The 19,196-nt window shown below is 47.6% G+C and overlaps 1 protein-coding gene and 1 pseudogene across 1 annotated transcript in view; both read left to right on the forward strand.

The window, feature by feature from the left end:
- B4GALT1 (beta-1,4-galactosyltransferase 1) overlaps positions 1–17,561 on the forward strand; it is a 53,596-nt gene extending 36,035 nt beyond the window's left edge. Inside the window, exons 3-6 of the mRNA XM_061163827.1 lie at positions 5,111–5,298; positions 11,009–11,131; positions 14,105–14,209; positions 14,701–17,561. Of these exons, the coding sequence (XP_061019810.1) occupies positions 5,111–5,298; positions 11,009–11,131; positions 14,105–14,209; positions 14,701–14,833 (549 nt within the window). The 3' untranslated portion in view covers positions 14,834–17,561. The remainder of the gene's footprint in view (positions 1–5,110; positions 5,299–11,008; positions 11,132–14,104; positions 14,210–14,700) is intronic.
- On the forward strand, positions 5,306–11,000 carry LOC133071268 (small ribosomal subunit protein uS10-like; annotated as a pseudogene).
- Positions 17,562–19,196: the final 1,635 nt, after the last annotated feature.

The following is a 19,196-nucleotide window of genomic DNA, read 5'->3' on the forward strand; positions in this document are numbered from 1 at the left end:
TGTTCTGCTCCATCAGGGGCCAAGGATATGCCCTCTCTTGTGAGTGATTACTGTGGCAAACAAGAGGACTGCCCCCTCAGCTCCAGGACCCTGGAGGGCACGTTGCCTTCACTCACTGGGAGAAGAGCTTAAGTCTCTGATCCAGGTTTTATTGAGGGCCTTGTCCAAACTCAGGGCTCCTGTATTATTAAGGTTCAAAGCCAGAGACCCAACTGCTGTGAAATAGTGGATCAGTGGATATTAGCCCGCCACAGACTCAGCATTTGTGTCATCCCAGCAATTCTCTGGAGATCCCCTTGCAGCCAGCCTGTCTACCCTCCCGAGGCTTGCCAGTCAGAGCTGCCTGGCCAGAGCTTCCTCTGCTTGTCTGCCACCCATTTGTCCTGGGTCTTTCCTCTTGGAGTCTGAGGGGGCACAGAGAAGCATGCAACAGGGTATTTCTGCAGAGATTTCCACTGCCTGCAGACCTGCCTCTGGATCTGTGGGCTCGAGAGCCTGGCTATTGTGGAGGGGAGGAGTGGTGTGATGGGCAGGGGGTGTGTGTGTATAGGAGCAAAATTGTCTCTTCCATCCCATAGAAATTCTGATTCTTTGAGACTCTGGGCTTAGGGTTAGTGTTTCCAACCTCTTTGCTGCTGTGTCTTTTGGTGGCGGAGGGGCCAGGGAGTCAGCCCCCACGCCATCACGGTCAGGGGATGTGTGTGCTGGTGGACTCATGAGGGCCTGACGTCCAGGGAGGCCAGGGTGGTTTGGTGGGTCGTCCAGAAACTGTGAGAACTTGGGCGAGTTGGCGCTGTGGCTTTCGGTGTTTGGTCATCTCTCTCCTGTTAGCATCAGGGAAAGGCTGCACTTGCCTTAACCGCAGGATTTGCCTGGTGATTAGACCAGATTCTGGTGCCTCTCCTGGAAACCCCACGAAGGCTGCTCGCAGGTGCAGTGCACAGGCCCGGGAGCAAGTGAGGCATGAAATGGGGAAGTGGAGTCCCCGCCTCGGCCCTTCCGGAGAGGCGTTCTCTGCTTGCCCCCTGTCAATGCCTAATCTCCAATAATCATGCCATGCTTCTAGACTGGTCTTGCTGCCCTCAGTTGGCAAGTAGGGCACAAATTCCTCCTTGACTTCCAAAACATAATTCTCATTTAAAACCTCAAGAGCTTCCCATGGCCTAAATAAAAAAGATAAAGTCTTGATTATTTGAGCAAAGTTCCCAGCCTCCCTCTCCTGCCATATGTTTTGGTCCACATCCACCTTCTTGTCTTAGTCTGGCTTCCCCAATCTGTATTTCTGTAGTTCCTTGAACGCTATCTTTTCCTCACAGACTTTACAAATGCTGCTCGCTCGTCTCAGAATATTCTTCTCGTGCCTCCCAACTAAACTTGGCTAGCTTCCTCGAGGCCCTCTCTTAATTTTCTACGATTGGGTTCGTGTTTCCACCTCTACTTCTCTGTACGTGCTGGGCTAAGGAGCTCCTTTCTCCTCCTTCCCTTTTAGGTAGCTGTCCACTCTAAAGAGCTCATCACCCCGTAAAAATACAATTGCCTGTTTAACTTGGAACTTCTCAAAAGCAGGGCTTGTGTCTTTTCTTTTTCTGTATTCCTATTGCTAAGCAAAAAGTAGATACCCAATAAATGACCAGAATGAAAAAGAGGGAGAAACAGCCCTCTGGTCCTTTCTCCTCTGTGAAGCAGACTTTTCTCTCTCTTTTTTTTTTTGATAATTTAATTGAGATATAATTACATATCATACAATAAACCTATTTAAAGTATATAATTCAGTAACTTTGAGTATATTCAGAATTGAGCATCTATCACCATGATCAATTTTAGAACATCTTTATTAAGCCAAAAAAATTCCCCTACACTACTTAGCTATCAGTTAATTCCTCCATTCTCTCCCGCCCTAGTAGCTACAATTCTACATTCTGTCTCTATGAATTTGCCTGTTCTGGACATCTCATATAAGTGCAATCTTATCTGTGATCCTTTGTGACTGACATCTTTCACTTAGCATGATGTTTTCAAGGTTCATCCAATTTACAGCATGTAGCAGTACTTCATTATTTTTATTGCAGAATAATGTTGAATTGTATGGATATACCACATTTTATTTGTCCATTAATCAGTTAATGGCCATTTGGGTTGTTTCCACTTTTTAGCTATCTTGGACAGTGCTGCTGTGAACTTTGTTTGAAAGTTTCTGTGTGGACATGTTTTCATTTCTCTTGAGTATATACCTGGGAGTAGAGTTGCTGGATCACGTGGTGACTCTTTTGTTTATTCATGTGAGGAACTCCAGACTGTCTTCCAAGATGGCAGCACCATTTTGTATTCCCACCAGCAGTGTATGAGGATTCTGTTTTGAGTGGACATATTACTTGCTCTTATGTTTAGTGTAAATGAGGGCTCTTGAAAAAGGTTTTAATGCCCTGGTGAGCCATCTGACACTTCTTGAGACATTTGTCCCTGCCACCCAGATCTGCCTGAAGGGCACTGGGTTTGCTGCGTGAAGTGTCTGAAGAGCGTAGACTCTGCCAGGCCTCCCACCTCACATGTCCTCACTCTTCCCCAGGCCAGCATGCTGACCAGCCCAGACTCCTGTCCTCTCTGGACTGATGGATGTTGGCTTCTCTTGATTGATACACCCACTTGCCAGTCACCCCACACATGGGGGAAGGGGTAGAACAGGTCTGCTCCTTGGGTTTCTCCTCCAGAGTGCCATTGGTCCTGGGGTTGGCACCAGCGGTGCCCGTTCATGGTTCCATATTTCTAGTTCCTGCAAGAGGAAAATGCTTAGGGTAGTCTCAGTCAGGTATCCGCTTAGATCAAACAGTCATGGCCAACAGGCCAGGTCCTGTGGTTCAGATAAGGCCACCAACAGCCTGCGCCTGTCACTGGGGAGCAGACCAAGAGAAGGGAAATTGGGCAGCGACTCTTGGGGGTCTGCTCCACAACTGGGAAAAGGCTTTGTTGGAACATTGCCTGTTCACCTGTTGGAAACATGTTCAGTGGGGCTGAATTTTATCTCACGATGTTCAGAGAAAGCTAACTCTTTGAGAATCCTATGGGGCTGGAGGAGAAAGACAGAAGCCTCCAGGTGCAGGCCTCTCCTGTTACCAGGAGGTCGAAGGGTGTGGGAGGGAGGAAGCAAATCAGATTTGAGGGGTGAAGGTTGTTAACAAGATTGTTGAGATTAAATGACTCACCATGCTTGTAAAATACTTCCCTGTGCCGGGGTGTATCGGATTCCCCAGAGAATATTAGCAATGTGTTATTGTAATAATAGTAACGACGACAACTTCATAAGCAGTTCCTAAACTTTGGCCATTTTTTTTTTCTTGGTCTCGTGACTTACACAGAATTAGCTGAAGGCAGAATTCTAAATGGTCCTTAACTGGTGTGTGTGCCTGTGTGTGTGCTCACTTGTATCCAACTCTCCGCGACCCCTTGGTGCCGCTCTTAACCGACAGAGCAGCCCAAGTAGACCCTGAGTACCACGGGCGCCGCCTTCTCCCTTCACCACGCGTGGTTAGAATGCTTTGTCATGGGCTGAGGAAAGGAGCCCTCACGTGAAATGTTTCATTTACTCTTCTGGGCTGCTCTTTCTGACTTCCTGGTACTTGTCTTCTCAAGCGTGCTGTTGCCCCGCGTCCCCCTCCTGACACTGGGGGCTGTGGAACCATCCGGGCACTCTTTGCTCACTCAGGCAGCCTGGTGGAAAGCCAGTGTCCGGGCCCTGTCTTAGAGTCCTGGAGAGAAGCTATTCAGCACCCCACCTTGGAGACCATACAGATACTGCAGGCCCTCATGGGACACATTTTCCCCCAGAGTAGAGGGCCCTGATATCTTGTTGATCTCGAGAAAGACTGGGAAGTGAGGATTCTAGAGGGTTGGGCTCCAGTGCCTACTGTGTCATTTACGTGGCCTTAGTTTCTTCATGGCAGTGGTGGGAGAATTCCAGCCAGGATGAGAGTACAGGTATTGAAGTGCTTGTGAATTAAGTGTAAGCGTGACTGTGTCGATGATGTTAACTGTCCTTACTAACCTCGGGTCTTGGTAACTAGTCAGAGCAGAGACCCATGAGAGGCCCCTTAGGTTGGAGTCTCCCCAAAGGGTTGCCATCTGCCATTGTATGTTGAAGCCCATCCATTTGTCTACTTATCCATCCATCCATCCATCCATCCATCCATCCATCCATCCAGTGGTTATTTACTGAGCTCTTATTATATGCCAGGCAGTGTTCCAGGCCTGTTTCCAGTGGGTGAAGAAAAAGCAAAAAAAAAATTCCAGCCTTCATTGAGCTTATGTTCTAATGGGAGGGGACTGAAAATACACAAGAGAAGTAAATAAAATAGGAAGTACCTTTGCACCAACACACTTGATTCTTGTGGACCCCGTGGTTGACATCCTGAAGCGGGTGTCCTCCTCTCTCATACGTACTATATCTACTGTGCCCTGTAGCGCACTGGTCCCACCCTACACTGTGAGCGCTGGCAGGGCAGAGACTGACTTGAGTTTGCCTTATTTCCTGGTGTCTGGTTTAGTGACAAATACCTGGACACAATGTGATGATCAAACCATAGTCAACCACACAAAAGCAGGTAGAAGTGAAAAAGCCCCATTGTCACCAGTTTCCTGATATCCTTCCTGCAATTAGCCTATATGTACTATAAGAATAAATAACACATCTGTTTAAATACCTTTCACCTAACAATACTATCTCGATGATCGTTTCCTTTTAGAGCTTCCTTATTTTTTTTTTTTAAACAGCTCTATTCCATTATATGGATGCATCATGGTTTGTTTAAGCCATTTCCTGGTCATGCTTACATCATTGTTTGCAGCCATTTGCGTTGGTGAACATGTGGTGAACAGAGTGAATACGTTGTTCGTTCACCTGTCATTTGCATACTTGCAAGTCCTACAGGATAACTCCTAGAAGTGGGATTGCTGGTTCAGGGAATGCTATTCAGGATTGAGTTGTAAAGTGAGGGTAGAAAATGAGGCCCAGGAATGGTCTAAGGGCCACGTGGAGCAGACAGGTCACCAGTCCCCATGAGTGTTTGGCTGAAAGGCCTCATGGCATCTAATGGCACTTTTTTTGTTTCTGCACCAGGCTGGAGAGTCCATGTTCAACCGTGCGAAGCTCCTCAACGTTGGCTTTAAAGAGGCCTTGAAGGACTATGACTACAACTGCTTTGTGTTTAGTGATGTGGACCTCATCCCAATGAATGACCATAACACCTACAGGTGCTTTTCACAGCCACGGCACATTTCTGTAGCAATGGATAAGTTTGGATTTAGGTAAGAGATGTTTACCAGAATCTGCAGAAAACATATTTTTGTCTTCCGTGACAACCAGGGAACGCAGTTCCTCCAGCCCAGGAATAGTGCCTCTTAGGCTCTGGAGGAGAATGCCTTTTGAGAGAACTGGGTGCTTTTGAAGCACATGTGCGTGGGTGCTGTGTTAAGGCTCTTCAGAGTGCATGTGTGCTGAGTGCTGTGTAAGTCACTTCAGTTGTGTCTGACTCCTTGCACCCCTATGGACCGTAGCCCACCAGGCCTGTCTGTCAGTGGGATTCTCCAGGCAAGAATCCTGGAGTGGCTTGTTATGCCCTCCTCCAGGGGATCTTCCTGGCCCAGCGATCGAACCTGTGTCTCTTCTGTCTCCTACACTGGTAGGAGTTCTTGACCACTGGAGCCACCTGGGAAATCCTTTGAAGCTCATCAGTTCAGTTCAGTTGCTCAGTCGTGTCCGACCCCATGGACCACAGCACGCCAGGCCTCCCTGTCCACCACCAACTCCTGGAGTTTACTCAAACTCAAATTGAGTTGGTGATTCCATCCAACCATCTCATCCTCTGTCATCCCCTTCTCCTTCTGCCCTCAATCTTTCCCAGCATCAGAGTCTTTTCAAATGAATCATCTCTTCACATCAGGTGGCCAAAGTACTGGAGTTTCAGCTTCAACATCAGTCCTTCCAATGAACACCCAGGACTGATCTCCTTTAGGATGGACTGGTTGGATCTCCTTGCAGTCCAAGGGACTCTCAAGAGTCTTTTCCAACACCACAGTTCAAGAGCATCAATTCTTCAGCACTCAGCTTTTATAGTCCAGCTCTTCCATACATGACTATTGGAAAAACCATAACCTTGACGAGACGGACCTTTGTTGGCAAAGTAGTGTCTCTGCTTTTTAATATTCTGTCTAGGTTGGTCATAACTTTCCTTCCAAGGAGTAAGCGTCTTTTAATTTGATGGCTGCAGTCACCACCTGCAGTGATTTTGGAGCCCAAAAAAATAAAGTCTGCCACTCTTTCCCTGTCTATATGCCATGAAGTGATGGGACCGGATGCCATGATCTTAGTTTTCTGAATGTTGAGCTTTAAGCCAACTTTTTAGGTCTCCTCTTTCACATTCATCAAGAGGCTCTTTAGTTCTTCTTCACTTTCTGCCATAAGGGTGGTGTCATCTGCATATCTGAGGTTATTGATATTTTTCCCAGCAATCTTGATTCTAGCTTGTGCTTCATCCAGCCCAGTGTTTCTCATATGTACTCTGCATATAAGTTAAATAAGCAGGGTGACAATATATAGCCTTGATGCACTCCTTTTCCTATTTGGAATCAGTCTGTTGTTCCATGTCCAGTTCTAACTGTTGCTTCCTGACCTGCACACAGATTTCTCAAGAGGCAGGTCAGATGGTCTGGTATTCCCATCTCAGAATTTTCCACAGTTTGTTGTGATCCACACAGTCAAAGGCTTTGGCGTAGTCGATAAAGAAGAAATAGATGTTTTTCTGGAACTCTCTTGCTTTTTCGATGATCCAGCAGATGTTGGCAACTTGATCTCTGGTTCCTCTGCCTTTTCTAAAACCAACTTGAACATCTGGAAGTTCACGGTTCACGTACTGCAAGCCTGGCTTGGAGAATTTTGAGCATTTACTTTGCTAGCGTGTGAGATGAGTGCAATTGTGCAGTAGTTTGAACATTCTTTGGCATTGCCTTTCTTTGGGATTGGAATGAAAACTGACCTTTTCCAGTCCTGTGGCCACTGCCGAGTTTTCAAAATTTCCTGGCCTGTTGAGTGCAGCACTTTCACAGCATCATCTTTTAGGATTTGAAATAGCTCAACTGGAATTCCATCACCTCCACTAGCTTTGTTTGTAGTGATGCTTCCTAAGACCCACTTGACTTCCAGGATGTCTGGCTCTAGGTGAGTGATCACACCATCGTGATTATCTGGGTCGTGAAGATCTTTTTTGTATAGTTCTGTGTGTTTTTGCCACCTCTTCTTACTATCTTCTGCTTCTGTTAGGTCCATACTATTTCTGTCCTTTATTGAGCTCATCTTTGCATGAACTGTTCCCTTGGTATCTCTCATTTTCTTGAAGAGATCTCTAGTCTTTCCCATTCTATTGTTTTCCTCTGTTTCTTTGCACTGATCACTGAGGAAGGCTTTCTTATCTCTCCTTGCTATTCTTTGTAACTCTGTATCCAAATGGAGAATAGTCATAGTCAGTTATTATTTAAGGAGGGAAGTGGAGTCCAGAAGCACCTGTACCTCTGCACCTCCAGGTGAGAAGTGTTCATATTTGGGATGGCACTTGTCTTCAGTCTCCAGACGGTGGTTGTCTTACTTGACTTTCTTCTCCCCTTCCCCTCACAATTTGAGAAGCAAATTGGAGTCATCTTCCCTCAGTAATTTCTTGGACTTGGGTAATTCAGCAGATCTTCCTTGGCACTTTAAGAAAGAACATGGTTCTGTTTCCCTGCAAAGCACAGGCTTCTGCTTAAAAACTGGGGCTCAGACTTTCCCACCAAAATGTCTCTTTGCGAGGAAGCCGGCTGATGTCTGTCCCCAGGAACAGCAATGTAATGAAAGCCCATTGTCACAGGTGGAAAATAGCCTTGTGCTCCATTTTTTTTAATCTTAAAAAGTAAATTTTCATTTCATTCCATAATTTGTCCACATTTGTATCAACATAAACTTAAGGCACCTGTCAGTTGGGTAACCTGACCTCTTCCTCTGTGTTCTAACTCAACAGACTCATTTTGTTTATTTTTTAAAGTTTATTTATTTAATTTTTTGGCCATGCTGGGGCTTTGTTACTGCACATGGGCTTTCTCTAGTTGCAGGAAGCAGGGGCTACTCGTTGTGGTGCACAGGCTTCTCATTGCAGTGGCTTCCCTCGTTGCGGAGCACAGGCTCTAGGCAGGCCCGAGGGCTTCCGTAGTTGTGGCTCATGGGCTTAGTTGCTCCGCAGCACATGGGATCTTCCCGGACCAGGGAGCAAACCAGTGTCCCTTGCTTTGCAAGGCAGATCCTTAATCACTGGACCACCAGGGAAGCCCCAGACTCATCTTGCTCGCATCATTTCTTCCTGTCCTCACTTGCTGGTGGCATGAGGGCTGTGAGATGAACGGAGGATGTTCTGAAGTCCTTCCCCAGGATGAAAGCATTCACTTTTGAGGAAGACGCGGTCGCTGATGCAGCGGAGCTCAGTGCCGCCCGCTCTTGTTCCTGACTCACTGCTGTTCGTTCTCGCTGAGGAACAAGTCGGTCAGGAAGCTGCACCGCAGCCATGGCCTTTAAAGACACCGGCAAGACTCCTGTGGAGCCAGAGGTGGCCATTCACCAGATTAGGATCACCCTCACCAGCCCCAACGTGAAGTCTCTGGAGAAGGTGTGTGCTGACCTCATCAGAGGCGCGAAGGAAAAGAATCTCAAAGTGAGAGGACCAGTTCAGATGCCTACCAAGACTCAGAATAACTACAAGGAAAACTCCTTGTGGTGAAGGTTCTAACACTTGGGATCGATTCCAAATGAGGATCCACAAGCGACTCATTGACCTGCACAGCCCTTCTGAAATTGTCAAGCAGATCACTTCCATCAGTATCGAGCCAGGAGTCGAGGTGGAAGTCACCATTGCCGATGCCTAAATCAGCCTTTTTAATAAATCTATGATCAGTTGTTTAAAAAAAAAAAAAAAGATTAAAGCATTCAGACCTTAAACATCCTGTCTTAAAGGAGGAAGCTTTGACTGTCTGTAAACAGAACTTTGTACCCTCCTATCTTCCCCCTCTCCCTCCCTGTTTGTGTATCTTCTCCTCTTTGAGACACACCGGTTCCTCTGAACTCTGTCCTTGAAGCGTGGTGGCGCTTACCTAATTCTTTACCACAGCATCATGTATATTTCACCCAGAACTAGTTAGGCTTGGGAGACCAGGCAGGAAGGTAAGAGAAGCCAGCGGAGACAGCAAAACCAAATCTGGTCAGAATAGCATGTACTTCCCCTGTGCAGTGGCTGAGGGTCCACTTCTGTAAAAACACTGATTATGAAAAAACCTTAATGGCCTGGTCACCTCTGGTTTTCAAACCCTCACATTATAAGTGCAGACTGTAGTGTGCAGATAACCAAAGGGGGGTGACTTGATGCTTAAACGATGATACCTAATTACAAGTGAATCTTTGATTCATTAAAGCAGGCCCCCAGGGATCTTTGCTTGTGGATGCTTGCAGTCAGAATTCTGGAACATATTTGAAAATAATAACTGCATCTTTTTTTTCATACATTTTGTATGGTTTGGCTGACTTCCCCCTCAAAGTCTGAGTTAGAGTTTTCCTTAATTTGTGTGATGGGTTTTGGTCTCTTTGGATTCCAGTAAAAGCCCAAGTGTGGTTTGGAGCTACACACAGGGTTGTCACAAAATCACAGCCTTTATAAAGTCCACAGGAAAGCCTTTGCTTGCCCTTTGGGCACACCCAGATTCTTAATATTTCTCGTCAGTTCTTCCTCTGTGTTCCTCAGGAGTCCACGATTCATAACCACTGAAATATTGAAATGCAGAATGGTTTGGAAGGATGAAAGCCCAGATGCCCTGCTGCTTGAAAATGGGTCAAAATAGATTCATCATCATACATTTTGCCACGTCAGGATGTGGTAGAATTTTCCAAGAAAATTTTTATTTTAGCAAATTTTCAGAAATGCTGTCTTGACTGTTGGGGTCAGTGTTCAAGCCAGTATACCTTTGGAAGAATGAAAGCAAGACTGTAGATGGAAAAAAAAAAAAGACTGTAGATGGGCCAGGGGTGGGAAGGGGGGCATGACAGAGTGGGCACAGGAGATTCTAAAGCAGTCTCAGTTTCTGGGACCTTCTGGAGAAGGATTTCTGACCCATGGAAAGCAGGTTCTCGAGCAATGCAGAACTGGACTTCTGTTTTTGTCACTAACTGATTGTCTAGATAACCACAGTGTTCTTAGAAAGAGCAAGATTCTACTTTTTGATATCTCTGTCTTCTCTGAGATAATCTGAGTCTGATACGAAAACAAAACAAAGGAAACCCTTATAAATCCCTAATTTAAAAGTTCCAGGGAATAAAAATAACTTTAGAAGTGTTTATATATTTTTAAAAAATAATTTTATAAGACCCTGATGCTGGGAAAGATTGAAGGCAGGAGCAGAAGGGGCCACAGAGGATAAGATGGTTGGATGGCATCACTGACTTGATGGATATGAGTTTGAGCAAGCTCCAAGAGTTGGTGATAGACAGGGAAGCCTGGCGTGCTGTAGTCCATGGGGTCGCAGAGAGTCGGAGATGGCTGAGTGACTGAGCTGATTGATCTTTGGCAGTGCTGGGTCTTTGTTGCTACACGTGGGCTTTTCTCTAGTGGCGGCGAGTGGGGCTAACTCTTCGCCGCAGTGCATGGGCTTCTCGTTGTGGTGGTTTCTCTTGTTGCAGAGCGTGGGCTCTAGGCACACGGGCTCCAGTAGTTGCGGTTCTTGGGCTTGAGAGCACAGGCTTAATAGTATTATGGCACAGGACCTAGTTGTTCCAAGGCATGTGAGATCTTCCTGGATCGGAGATTGAACCCATGTCGCCTGCATTGGATTCTTTACCTCTGAGCCACCAGGGAAGCCCAGAAGTATTTATATTTTGAGTGAGCTTTATTAAAGAATAAATACTAACTACTGGTCCTCTGTGTGTGAATGTGTGTGTTTTTTTTTCCCCCAGCCTACCTTATGTGCAGTATTTTGGAGGTGTCTCTGCTCTAAGTAAACAACAGTTTCTCAGCATCAATGGATTTCCTAATAACTACTGGGGCTGGGGAGGTGAAGATGATGACATTTATAACAGGTAAGCGTCACAATTTAGATCTCATGCTTCCGTCTCTCCCTTCACTTCTGGTTTTTCTATCCATGCTTGGTTATTTTGCAAGGATTGACCCTAAGGAGAGATGCAGTCCCCACCCAGCCTGAATTCTTAGGTGAGCCCTGCTGTAGATGCTCCAGGTGATAAAGAGTGTCTTAAGAGACAGACCATGAGAACCCTTAATGAAACTGGAAAGCATCTGAAAGTGAGCATGTGTGTAACTCTGATGTGCACTTGAAAGTTTTAATCTACCTGAATTAGAAACAAAAACAACAAAAAGACACAACCTGTACTCACTGCTGTATTTAAAACGGATAACCAATAAGGTCCTACTATACAGCACATGGACCTCTGCTCAAATGTGGCAGCCTGGATGGGAGGGGAGTTTGGGGAAGGATGGATACGTGTATATGTATGGCTGAGTCCCTTCCTTGTTCACCTGAAACCATCGCAACGTTTTTAATCGGCTATACACCAATAAAAAAAAAAGTTTTAAAAAATTAAAAAGTATTTTTAGGAAAACTAGCTTCTGTGATTTTTGCCTTAGCCTTCTGGAAAATGTAAAATGAGAAGCATGTGAAGGGGTGACTCACTAGATGGCCATGCACACCCTGGGGCTCTTCATGAGTTGGTAAAACTTTATTATGTGAGTTGTCATTGCAGATGGTAAAAAAAAAAAAACCCATGTGTCAGTGGCATTTGAGAGCACATTCTGCTTGGTCTTTCCTGGCAGTGGAATCTCCACCCCTGCTGGATGTAGGCAAAAAGCACCTTCTCCCTCTGGGAGCCAACCTGAACTTGCCACTGAGTTTGAAACCAGACTACACCCCAGTGCCTTCCTGAACTGGAGTATGTTAATTTGATCATTAACAGAAGATGTCTTTCAGAGCAGCATCCAAGTCACTTAAGATTAGCTTTGCAGCATAGACCCAAGTCTTTAACACAGTCCTTGAAGAAAACTTGAATTTTAGAGATTGATTACCAATATGCAGAGCACTGGGCCAGGCAGGACCAGTGGGGAGGAAGACACAGAAGCCCTGAACAGGGAGTCCAGACAAAAACAGGCTTGCTTTCACAGCCCCGCACCCAGGCAGCTGGGCCCATGTGACGGTGTACAGGACTGAGGTGCTGCACAGACCTGAGTGATTAGAAAAGTCTCCAGGAGGGAGCCCCAAGGACAGGGTCCTGGGGGTGGGGGAACAGAACATCAGTGGCTGCGGAGGAGCTTTCTGTCCTTTCTTGAAAAAAAAAATTTTTTTTAATTTTAAATTGAGGTATATTTGATGTACAATGTATTTTCAGATGTACAACAGAGTAATTCACAATTTTTAAAGGTTATATTCCATGTAGAGTCATTATAAAACTTTGGCTATAGTCCCGATGCTGTACAATATATCCTTGTGGCTTATTTATCTTACGGGAAGTGGACGTGTTAGTCACTCAGCCGTGTCCGACTCTTTGCGACCCCGTGGACTATAGCCCTCCAGGCTCCTCTGTCCATGGAATTCTCCAGACAAGAATACTAGAGTGGGTAGCCGTTCACTTTTTCAGGGGATCTTCCCAACCCAGGGATCAAACCTAGGTCTCCTGCATTGCAGGCAGATTCTTTACCATTGAGCCACCAGGGAAGCCATATTTATCTTATACGTAGTGGTTTTTACCTCTTAAATCCTTATGCCTATCTTGCTCCTCCTCCTGGAGCAGCTTTCCTGAAAGGTAAAGAACCTAACTTTTATTCTGTACCAACTTGCTTTTGCTAGGCCCTAGCTCAGCCCTGAGGGAGGCCAGGCTGGGAACCTTTAAGTCACCTAGGACCAGCCATTTCTGCCTCTCGGCTTAGTGTTGTATTCCTGCTGTCAAGACTTTGGTTGGTATTCCTCATCCCTTTCTCCTCCAGAACCCACACAGAATCTTCCACTGCGATCTGGCTGCCTCTAGTCTTGTTCCCAGCTTTCCACTATTATACTGCCTAACAGAGAGACTTCCCATTGGCCAACTCTGTGTACAACGTTGGGAAACCCAGCATATAGTGAGCTCTCTATATCTGCAGATTCCACATGCCCACAGATTCAACGCACCTTCAATCAAAAATACTCAAGGGGGAAAAAAATTCCAGAAAGCAAAACTTGGATTCGCTGTGCACCTGAGACTATTTCCATGACATTTACATTGTATTTATAACTCGATAAATCATTCACACTGTATTAGGTATTATAAGTTATCTAGAGGTGATTTAAAGTATATGGGAGGATGAGGACGTGCATAGGTTATATGGAAATGCTACACATTTTACGTAAGGGACTTGAGCAACCACGGGGAAGGAGGTTGTCCAGGAATCGATCCCCTGGGGATACTGAGGGATAACTGTGTTATATCCCTTTCAGACATTGGCCCTGTTCTGGGAGATGCTCTTGAGAAGGCCTCCATGATACAGTCTGTGCCCTTCTTCCCCGCTTCACCTCTGGCCACTTCCTACCCCAAACTTTGACGCTCCCAGAGGGCACTGCGCTTGCTCTCACCTCCCTGCCTTTGCCTGTGCTGTCCTGACTGCCCAAAATGCTCTGGCAAACTCCCACTCATTTGGCTCTGCCCAGTCTCAATCGGGTGGAGTTGGTTGCTTCTCCCTCGGTGCCAGGCATCCCCACGCCCACCTCCTCCCCTTCGTCCTGGCACCTGTGGCCCTACATCCTAAGCAGCCACATCATAAATTCCACGAGGGCAGACACCCCCAGTGCCTGGCACAGGATAGTCCCCCCACAAGGTCTAGAACCAGGGGTAAAAGGTTATGAGGAAGGGGTGTGAGTTTTAACTGCTGCCTGTACACTGGGCTGGGGTGTGGGTTGGTGAGACCAGCTGGCAGGATAGGATGGTGGGCGGGACAAAAGTCTTGCAGCTGGGGCTGCGGGGCCTGGGTCTGTGGCAGCTCTGTGATGACCACTGTCCCTTTGCTCCTGACAGATTAGCTTTTAGAGGCATGTCTGTGTCTCGCCCAAATGCTGTGGTCGGGAAGTGTCGGATGATCCGCCACTCGAGAGACAAGAAGAATGAGCCTAATCCTCAGAGGTGTGTTCTCTTTTATTCTCGCCCCTGTGTGTGTTCCCTTCTTCCGCCTTCAGGTGGGGCTGGCTGCAGGAATGGGGCTCTGGGGTGGGCTCCGTGCCTCGGGGGAAAATGGGCTCCATCCACAGGGCAGGGCTGGAGTAGGAGGGAGGTGGTGGTGGTGGTGGTTTAGCCGCTCAGTCGTGTCCGACTCTGCGACCCCAGGGACTGACTGTGGCCCACCAGGCTCCTCTGTCCGTGGGATCTCCCAGGCAAGAATACTGGAGTTGGCTGCCACTTCCTTCTCCAGAGGATCTTCCCAACCCTGGGATTGAACCTGCATCTCATACATTGGCAGGTAGATTCCTTACTGATGAGCCACCGGAGAAGCCTAGTAGGAGGGGAAAAGGGCCATTAAAGTACAAATGTTTAAAGCTTTGAGTTTTGTTTTTGCTTTCTTTTTTTTTTTTTAAGATTTTTGTTTTGGCTTCAAACCCTTTGTTTGTTCCTTGTAGGTTTGACCGAATTGCACATACAAAGGAGACAATGCTCTCTGATGGTCTGAACTCACTCACCTACACGGTGTTAGAGGTCGAGAGGTACCCGTTGTATACCAAAATCACAGTGGACATCGGGACACCGAGCTAGCATTTTGGTGCACTGATCAGAGACTGAAAATGGCCAGGGACCTCTGCTGTGTCTCTGCCCGTGTGCTGGGCTGATCCCTCTCATTCTCCCCATCAGTGACAGGCCCTCTCTGCTCATCATTCAGACGCCTTTCCGGACGACCAGGACGAGCGGGATATATTGCCCCAACTTGGCTCAGCATGTGACTTCTCAGCCCCATGAGGTGTATGTAAGCATAGAAACCATCAGCCTCTGGGGGCCCTCGGCATGTTCACAGTGTCACCCCAAAGAATCAGAGCTGTGCGCAGCTCCGAATCTGATGACTGTGGGACTCATCCCCAGGAAAAAAAAAAAAAAACAAACACCTAATTTGTTGTGATATAGGTAAGAATTTTGCTTTAAATTGTGGTATTATTACTTTGTGAAAAATTGGAGAGTGCTGCTGAAATCAGTGTGGTGTTTTTCCATTGTCACGTTTTAACAGAAAAACACCTATTCTTATGTTAACCACCCCCACCCTTGACCCTCTCTCCATGTATGCAACTATTACAATCACTGTGTATGTGTGTCTTTTCTTAGCAAAGGAATTTTAAGACTTGAGGCTTGAATCCCAAGGCCACTTTAGCCACCAGAGCAAAAGCCTTGGGCGTTCTCACATTGGTGGCCTTTCTCCAGATGCCTGATTTCTGAATGTAAATCCTTTTTTTTTAAATTAGCATTTGTAGTATTTTGAAGAAAGAACAAATCAGATCCTCCTTATGGTCTAGCTTGATTTTGTGTTGATCCAGAATGGCATAGTGTTTAGTCATGGCAATTTATTTTCTGAGCATGCTATATAAACTTGAATTTCCTATGTATTTTTATTGTGGTGTTTTACATGTGGGGATGGGGATTGAGCATTTTTTAGGGGAAAAAATAACATATGCTGTAGTGGCCCCACACGGGCCTCGGACGGAGCTGGCAGGCCAGGTTTTCTGAAGAGCCTAGACATCTCTGGGTCCTTCGGTGAGAGCTAAGGCGCCCCATGATCACTGTCAAGCTGGACTCTGCGGGGGAGGCAGACATCGAGGCTTGCCTGGCAGAGTTCGCCACCTCGCCACCTCCCTGCCCTCCCCAGGTGGGCAGGGCCAGGGAACAACCCCCACCTCCTCAGACTGATCCCAGCACCTCCCTTGGGCCCCAGGCTGTGAAACTGGGAATGACAGCCACCAGACTGTTTACTGGCCCTCCATCTGCCCCTGGGGGCTGCCTTCCAGGCTCCATTGGCCGAGCTGCCTGGCCCACCTTGCAGGACCGGTTCTCTGTCCTCCTCATCCTCCTGCCTCCCTCGTGCTGCCTTTCTCTTCCCTCCCTGCCCCTTTGTTCCACCGCCTCTTGCCTGTTTCCTAAAACTGGCCTGTGGCGCTCAGGGTCAAACGGACTATCCATTCTCCAGCATGAATGTGCCTTTTAATTAGAGAGCAGTTCAGCTGAACTCACCCTTACTCCTCCCACGGCCGCTCTGGTGCCGAAAGCTTCCCATCCCTGCTCAGGTTTTAGCAGGTGCTCCTATTCCAGGGAGGCCGACTCACAGCGGATGTCTTCCCCAAACCCACCTCTGCTGCTGGAGGTTTCAGCCTGCCTGGGGTGAGATGTACAAGGCAGTCCCTGCCGCTGGCACAAGTGCTGGGTCCAGGCTGGGCTGAGGGCTTAAAATTCAGCTTTCTAATCCGAGGGTTAACCTTTCAGCTGGGGGCAGCCTAGAAACCAGCCCTCGGTGTGGAGGCTGAACTGGTGTCTAGCCCCAGTCATACCTGTGCCTTGATCACTTTGAGCATCTCATGCTATTATCTGGTTCTTTTTCCAGAAACCTTTGTGTTGGTTACAAATTATTTTCCACTGTAGCTGGGCTATGCAAAGAGTATTCTGTCTGTCAGTTCCCTACTCCTTAATAGCAATGTTGTTAAAGCCAGGAATAGCCCTGACAGGAAGCTTTGGGAAGCGCAAAGAATGAAGACCTCGCTTTCTGTCCCCAGATCCTGACTTTTCCAAAGTGCCTTAAAAGAAAGGAGACAAGTATCCTGGGTGGTAACCTTTTTGTTACTTTACTTTTAAAAATGAAATTCTGACTTTTTTTGTTTTGTTTTCCTATTACATTTTCTTTCATGTTCCATTGTAATTGTCAAGTCTGTGGTTCATTCTCAGGACCACCAGAAACGCTGCTTCACCACCCACTCCCCATTTGCTCATCTTCCGGTGCGCTCCTGGGGTCCGCCTGGGCCCAGGGTTAAGCCTAGCCCTGGCCTGGTTCATCAGATGCTGCAGCGCTTACTTCCCCCCTGGGGAGTTGAGTACTGAGGGTATCAGGAGCATTTCCTTCTCCTGGAAGTTGTCACCGTGACATTGTCAGGTGCCCTTCTCTCTTTCTGTCCGTTCTGTTGCTGGTGAACCTCTAAGGTGGCCTTTGGGAAAGCTCAGAGGGCAGAGGTGGCGCAAGAGGGAAACGGAAATGCTGGTGCTGCCCCTCAGGGCCTCTGCTGACCAGTGGTGGGGGGGCGGGCTGGAGGGAGGGGTGCCTCGCAACGGCTGGGAGGGGAGCCTTCCTGCCCTAGACACCTGTGTGCTGTGTATTTTGATCTCCCATGTACACAAATGTATGTATTTACCATTGTAAGTGGGTGAATGTTTGACCTTGGTGTTCAAAACAGAACTGTATTTTTGCCTTTAAAATCCAGTAATATAACGTGAATAAATGACCCTATCTTTGTAACGGCAGGTGGTCTCTCTTCTGATGTAAGGGGTTAGGTTCCTCCAAAGCTGGCAGGCAGTGACGGGGGCTACCTGCTGGGAGGGTCTGAGGAAAGCAGGGCTCCACCTGCTCTGCCTGCCTCACTGTGGGGAGGGCGGCGGGGCTGGGGGCTTGGGTGAGGGGAGGAGATGTTATCTCACCTGCCTGGGATCACACGCACCTTACCGGAATCAGCCATTTCCCCAGCTGAGTCTCATATGGATATCTGTAAAATGGGAATAGTAACACACACAGACTTTTTGAGGCTTAAAAGAGATGTGTCTGAAATACAGCGACTGGCACCTCACAGGTACTTACCACCCTTCAGAGAAGAAGTTTCCCCAGCGGTTCTCTGGCTCTGTTCTGTTTTCCACACAAGCCCGCATGTTCTCAGAGCCGTTTATGCAAGGTGTTCACAGCACAGCTTAGATCAATAAGCTTTCTTCTCAGCCCCAGGAAGTTTAACCTGGTCTACAAAAGGTCTCAGCTGCGCCCCGAGGACTTGAGACAGTAAGTACCTTGGGCACCTCCTCCAAGGCCCCAGGTCACACACACACTGCACCCTCTGACATGTGGCTTTGATTGAATTGGCTTCTGGAAGAAATGGGCCAGAGGAAACCAGTGTGTGGGAGAGGTCACCCCCACGCTGTCCAGGCTGTGGGGGCCACAGGCCCTGCTGGATGGAACTGTGATGGTGGGACCGGCTGGGAAACAGAGCTGGAAGGACAGCCCACTGAAGCCCCACCAGGGCCATCTGGCCAGCTCCACCCATCCCTGTGACTGCTGGAAGGAGCCCTAGTAGCCCCAGGCTTGAGCAGTGGCTAGCACTCAGATCTGTCTTTCTGACCAAACTTCTCTGGACAGAGTGCTGCCTTACAGGGCTTTTCAAGCTATAAGGTCTGGGTTAAGTGGGGTACCCTCCCCTCTCCCAAAATGCATGGACACCACCAAGTACTTAGGAGAGGCCAGAATGCCTGTCTTCAGATCCTGTTGCTGCTTCTTCCCAGTTTCACGACCTTGAGTGAGTGACAGCCTCTCTGTGCCTCAGTCTGTTCATCTGTATAATGGGATAACAATACTTCTTTCATAGGATTGCCAGGAAGATCAAGTGAATTAATTTTACAAAGCACTCAGACCATATCTAGCTCATAATAAGCATGCACATTACAAACATTTGTTAAATTTTAAAAGTGCAGGTACACATGCGTACCAGCATGTACATAGACTGCTGTATACACTGTACCCACATATACACATGCACACACCAGGTGTGCTGGGCGTCTTTTTTCCTCTTCTAGGGCGCATGTCTGGGACTTAACTGTGTGGCAGTTGGGTGAATGGATCTCAGGGAAGTGACCACGCCTCTTCTGGAGACACCTGAGACCTCAGCAATGCTATTTCCCCACGCCTTCCTTCCTGCCCTGAGGGAAGGTGTTAGGAATGGTGGCCTTGGCAAGGGAGGGGGGCTCAAATCCTGTACTGGTGGGCTGCAAGGCTCCAGGAAGATGGTAGGAAGAGGGTCAGGGCCAGGCTCCTGGGGTAGCCACTTCCTGGAGAAGTGCCCTTAGTCTGCCACTTCACCTGGGCCCCAAACCAAGTCTGAGCCAGGGCAGAGCC

The sequence above is a fragment of the Dama dama genome, chromosome 16, assembly GCF_033118175.1.
Source record: "Dama dama isolate Ldn47 chromosome 16, ASM3311817v1, whole genome shotgun sequence".
Taxonomy (NCBI): Eukaryota; Metazoa; Chordata; class Mammalia; order Artiodactyla; family Cervidae; genus Dama; species Dama dama.